This window comes from Oncorhynchus keta, chromosome 14, assembly GCF_023373465.1.
Source record: "Oncorhynchus keta strain PuntledgeMale-10-30-2019 chromosome 14, Oket_V2, whole genome shotgun sequence".
NCBI lineage: Eukaryota > Metazoa > Chordata > Actinopteri > Salmoniformes > Salmonidae > Oncorhynchus > Oncorhynchus keta.
Genome location: NC_068434.1, coordinates 70,926,036 through 70,932,309, shown reverse-complemented (window position 1 = coordinate 70,932,309; position 6,274 = coordinate 70,926,036). Strand labels below are relative to the sequence as shown.

The window sequence follows — 6,274 nt, the reverse complement described above, 5'->3', positions numbered from 1 at the left end:
GTTTTTTTTTATCCACACAATCACATGCTGACTAAAAGAAATGAGGATTGACATCAACAAACATTACACGATTAAGAAATGTATGACATGCAATATGTACACTGTACATACAATAACAAGAGAAATACATATTTTTGGATTAATAATGTTATTATTAGTATTGAAATAATAATAGTAATTATTAATTATCAATATTACAACAATATTATAGCAACAAATGATATGACAACAATAATGGTAGAATTATATTGTTATCATGCGTACTATCACTGTCCTCATTACTGATGCTGTTATTAAATAACACACCATCATGAAATCAAAAATAAAAAATCCCAGAAATGTTCCATACACACAAATAGCTTATTTCTCTCAAATGTTGTGCACACATTTGTTTACATCCCTGTAAGTGAGCATTTCTCCTTTACCAATATAATCTATCCACCTGACAGGTGTGACATATCAAGAAGCTGATTAAACAGCAGGATCATTACACAGGTGCACCTTGTGCCGGGGAGAATAAAAGACCACTTTAAAATGTGTAGTTTTGTCACACAACACAATGCCACAGATGTCTCAAGTTTTGAGGGAGCATGCAATTGGCATGCTCACTACAGGAATGTCCACCAGAGCTGCTGCCAGAGAATTTAATGTTAATTTCTTTACCATAAGCTGCCACTAACATTGCTTTAGAGAATTTGGCAGTATGTCCAACCGGCCTCACAACTGCAGACCCCGTGTAACCACGCCAGCCCTTCCTCATCTGGCCTGGGTGGTGGGTGGGCCTGGCTGGCAAGTGGGTGGGCCTATGCTCTCCAAAGCCCACCTATGGCTGCACCCCTGCCAAGTCATGTGAAATCCATAGATTAGGGCCTAATGAATTTATTTCAAATGACCGATTTCCTTATACAAACTGTAACTCAGTAAAATCTTAGAAATTGTTGCATGTTGTGTTTATATTTTTGATCAGTACATATCAGTACAATTTGACCATAGCAAGACCATATGTTGAAATAAGGTAAAAAGTAATCAAATGTACACATTTACAATGAGATAAGTTTGAGCCTTGGTTTTTACACATAGCCATAAAATAGCATGGATTGTTTAAAGAGATTAATATTGATACCCTCTTGAGGCTTTTGAAAATGTTATAAATATGTTGAAACATTCAAAGTATTCAGTACATCCATAACACAATTAAAAAACATGCCTAGCCTACATTACATGGGCTACTTGTGAAATAAACATTGAAATAAACATTTTGTTTCTGTCTATGCATACATTATTATTTGCATTAAAATGGTGAGGATAATCTTAAAATGTCTGATCTGTTTTAAGATTACAGTAAAACTTTTTACATGAAATCCCCAAAGATTTATTTCAATTTATAGGCAATTTTCGTCAAAGGCCTAAATCATACTGTGAAACGTCTTTGTACATACTTGGAAATGGGATGTTTACAAATAATGAGTGAATAAATAAAAATACAACTCTCTATATAGACCAATTAGGCTATTATTGGACTTCACAATGCACTCATTTTATTTAATCAAAACGTGACAGAATTGTTCTCTTGTACAAAACAACTTCATGACTAATTTTTGTGCATCCTTATTTGACTCCATACAAAGCATCAGGGCTAGTGTATATCATTAGGCCCATGGATTGTCTCTCAACAATAGCGTCTTTCAAACAACATCCTTTTCCCAACAACATTCCCGGGAAATTCTTTCCTATTTTAAATAGAACACTTGCTATATCTTATTTAAAGTATATTTCCAGTGTTGGCTATATGATTAAAGCACAAATTACTATTTGTCCTACATAGTACACTGTAAAATAATAATGTTGTTTTTATGCTAACTTACTGGCAGCCAGTTACCTGTAAATTACTTTAACAAATTTTACAGTATGTTACCGTAAATTCCAAAGCAACTTTGGTTTAACAGTACATTACTGTAGAGCATTACTATAAAGTTTACAGTAATGTACTGTTAAACCTAAGTTTCTTGGTGCCTGAGAAAACTGGACCCGCAGCTTTTACAGACATTGGCATCTTTGAAAAAGTTGCTGTTGTATGGAGATGATAACTACACAGCAAATTTGAGGGTGTTAAAATCTCAGTGTTGAGGTAAAAAGTTTTGTGAGTGTTATATCGGAGTGTTGATTCTGGTGGGAATAACACCAGTGGGATTGACATTAAAAAACACCTGCAGTGAATAAATGAAGTTACTTGAATCACAGTGGAATCAACACTGTGTGGTGTTGTTGTTACTCGGCTGTGTTGAGTTCATTTCCGTTAACTCTCTCAGATTGAAGACACGGGAGGGTCCTCATTATCATATTTCCCAGCATGCTTTGTTGCCGGTTGCTTTTTAGAATAGTTTGTTTTAATATCTAGACCTATGTTTCTGCATGCACCTTGATTGATTCATTGATCTTATACTAAACAAAGATAAATAAATAAAACATCTAACTAATCCAATCTGAAAGTAGTTGGCCTTATTTCACCCGTTATTGAGATGGTTGTTCCAGTTTAGATGGTTAAGGAAGTCTCATTTATCAATCTTCCCTACCTTGGCAGTCATTCTAACTGCAGTTGTAGTTGTTGGATATGCAAACTGACTAGATTCCAATAGGAATTATACAACACTTTGAAAGACAGAATAATGTGACTTGCTAATGTGGCCTGTCCTGGGCACAGACTTCAAATCAATGTTTACTCCATGTTGATTCAACATCATTTAAAAGTAATGTATAAGTATTAACATAAATAATACAATTTTTATGATCAAATATTCACTTAGTCACTCACTAGGTGAAGGCTAGAAAACTAAAAGCCATCGAATGCAACAATAATTTCTGTCACTAACAAATACACAGACAAAATAGTAACACTGGGAAATAAATGTGCAGTTTTTACACCCTAAAGTGTTAAAATAACACTCCAAAATGAGTTACTGTAACACCACAGGTGTTAATTCGCTAACACTGAGAAAGTGTAACAGCATCAGCTCTTATAAAGTGTTAATTTAAGTGGGAATTTGCTAGTTAGTTTAACACTAGGCTATTTGAGATGTTAACATATGATTTCCAAGAAAGTGGTACATTTAACACTGTGGGTGTTACAATTCCGATCACACATTTGCTGTGTATAATTAGATATAAATGCTTCAGATTATGATTCAAGTATTTATTCGACACGCAAGAATAGCACATATGTATGGCTTGGCCTGCAACATGGAAGAGGCCAGGGGTTAGTAAAAGGTCCCATTCGTGGCTCTGCCGTTGTGCGCAATCCAACCTGAGGTCTCATTCACCATGTATTTCAGTTAATTCAACAACAACGGCAGGCATACGCCTAATAGTGCCGCAAATATCAAATAATATTTTATTCCTGAACAAATCCTGCAGTCACGTGAACTTCCATGGAAATAGACACTCAAGTATGGAATCGCATCGAAAGGTGACGCAGGAGCAGAAGAGCAGCTCCTTGAGTGTCTTGCGCAGCTCCTGGCTCCTATAGGCGTAGATGAGAGGGTCGATGAGCGAGTTACAGATGATGAGGATGAGAAAGAGGTTGAAGTAGCTGAAAAAGCAGGTGCAGAATGGGTTCGTGGGGCAGGTGAGGATGAGAATAAGGTGGAGGAAGAAGGGTCCCCAGCAGAGGATGAAGACCCCTAGCAGGATAGTGAGCGTGATGGCGCCCTTCATGCTCGTGCCCTGGCGGCGAGACTTGTAGATGGCCATGATGCGCCGCGAGTGCACGTGCGCCAGGATGAACATGTGCATGTAGAGCACAGCGGTGAAGACGAGAGTGATGCAGAAGAAGGTGACGAGGCATACAATGACGGCGGTGTGCGAGTGGTAGACAATAAAAAGTATGCTGGCGGTGATGCTGGTCAGCCACACCATCGCGATGATGGTCACGGCGCGCTGCGTGGTCATAATGCTGTGGTAACGCAGCGCGTAAAATATGGTGATGTATCGATCGGCGGCGATGGTGCACAGGAAGGACAGCGACGACACCACCGAGCTGCAGTTCATGATGTCGATGACGTTGTCCAGGTGCCGCAGCATTTCAGGTGTGACAACTAGCAGCCCGTGTTCGGTGAGCAACATGACTATGGTCTCCACCACGTTGGCGACGCTGACCAGCATGTCGGAGACGGCCAGGCAACATATGAAGTAGTACATGGGCGAGTGCAGATTGCGGTTCTTGATGATGGCCAGCACCACTAAAATGTTCTCCACCAGACTAATGAGGCCCAGCGTCAGGAACAGCTCCTGTGGAATGCGGAGCGAGCAGGTCGTAGAGTTCTGCTCCCTGGCGCCGGTGTTGTTGGTGCTGTTCTCACTGTACACGGTGAGGGTGCTCAGCTCCATGTGGTGGTGCATGATGAAGTTATGTTGAGACGTGTTGTCCGCCATGTCTGCTACTCTTTGCTGTAATAGGCTCCTGAATGAGGTGGAAATAAAATGCCTTGAAATATTTTCTTTGTGGTCTCTATAGTGTAACAGAATTAACAAGTTATTCTATAGACATCATATCCTATTCAACTGGACTGTGACCGCAGGAAAAAAAGAGCACAGAATGTGTGAGGTGAAGGTAGTTTAGGTCACGTTTATGTCGCAACCCTGAAATTGGAGTGATATTTTCCCACAAACGGAGGTCTCCAGAACGAACTTTAACACAGAGTGAAGAGCCCAGATGCTCACAGTGGAGAATCATCCATGTGAAATCGTCTCTTTCCCAAGTAACTGTTTAGATTCAAAGGTTTATCCAACTGTATTTTGCACATAGCCCATATATGGTACTTCCAAGTGATGAGAATCCTAGTCTGAGTCTGAATACAGCTACTTGGTGCTGGATCGCATGAGAGAAAATCTTCTACCATTTGTACGTCCAAGTAGGCTCCAAGCAATCTTAATGTGTGAACTGAGGCCTATCCAACTGAGCTCTCAGGCGCACAAAGTGACAGTGTGTTCTTAAAAGGGTCCACCGCCTCTCTAACTCCTCCTTTCTCATAGCGAAAGCCAACCGCATGATTCTCAGACTGACACAAACTCTAATGAACGCGTGATCCCGCATGGAAATATTTAACAAGATTAGGGAGTAAAATGGATGGAGAGAGTGTAGTATGGATGTACTTACTAATCTCCTGAGCATAATTAAGTCATTCAAAGACGTAATTGAGAACATGTCCCCCAGCACTAAAATATTATTTACCGCGCACTGTGCACAACTGATGTGGATGTGGCCAATTGATTTAGACAAACCATACTTCACTTGCATCAAATACACTGTAAAAAACATTAGGAATACCCATGGGACACTCCAGACACTATGGAAGGGCTATTACTACACATGCATCTGCCTCAGCCCTGTGTTTTAGGCCTTTAGCCTTTATATTATCTAGGATGTGGTGGTCATGGTATACACTGCGTGTACAAAACATTAGGAACACGTACTCTTTCCATGACATAGACTTACCAGGTGAAAACTATGATCCCTTATTGATGTCACCTGTTAAATCCTCTTCAATCAATGTAGATGAAGGGGAGAAGACAGGTTAATGAAGGATTTTTAAACCTTGAGACAATAGAGACATGGATTGTGTATGTGTGCCATTCAGAGGGTGAATGGGCAACATGGCGCCAGGCGCACCGGGTTGAGTGTGTCTAGAACTGCAACGCTGCTGGGTTTTTCCACGCTCAACAGTTTCCCGTGTGTATCAAGAATGGTCCACCACCCAAAGGACACCCAGCTAACTTGACACAACTGTGGGAATAAGCATTGAAGTAAACATGGGCCAGGATCCCTGTGGAACGCTTTCGACACCTTGAAAAGGCCACGCCCCTATGGATTGAGGCTGTTCTGATGGCAAAAGGGGGTGCAACTCAATATTAGGAAAGGGATTCTTAATGGCAACAATAATCAGTTAATTGAAAAAATGACACGCTGCGCTCATTCCCCTGGCATTTTTCTGTATTTGGATGGGAACTTTATGCACCGTGCGCAATTGCAAATGCATTCATGATTATGTCTCAAACTGTTGCAGTCTTTTTCTTCTCTGATATAATTGCGAAATACATGTGTAATTACAATAAAGTTTTAAGAATAAATGTTGTAAAGGCTCGCAAACAAGATGTTTGTTCTATGCCAGATCAACGGTAACGCGCGCTATTACCCAAAACAAATGGTAGGGGATTTGGATAGACAAACCCGATTGAATGGGTTGGTTCAGGCACGATGGTTTTTGTAGTGACCTAGTTG

The 6,274-nt window shown here is 40.2% G+C and overlaps 1 protein-coding gene across 1 annotated transcript; it reads right to left on the bottom strand.

The window, feature by feature from the left end:
- On the bottom strand, positions 1-5,968 carry LOC118393928 (melanocyte-stimulating hormone receptor-like). The gene has a single exon (XM_035787139.2). The coding sequence runs from the start codon at positions 4,426-4,428 to the stop codon at positions 3,412-3,414; it is 1,017 nt and encodes a 338-aa protein (XP_035643032.2). The 5' UTR covers positions 4,429-5,968; the 3' UTR covers positions 1-3,411.
- Between the last annotated feature and the right edge of the window lie 306 nt (positions 5,969-6,274).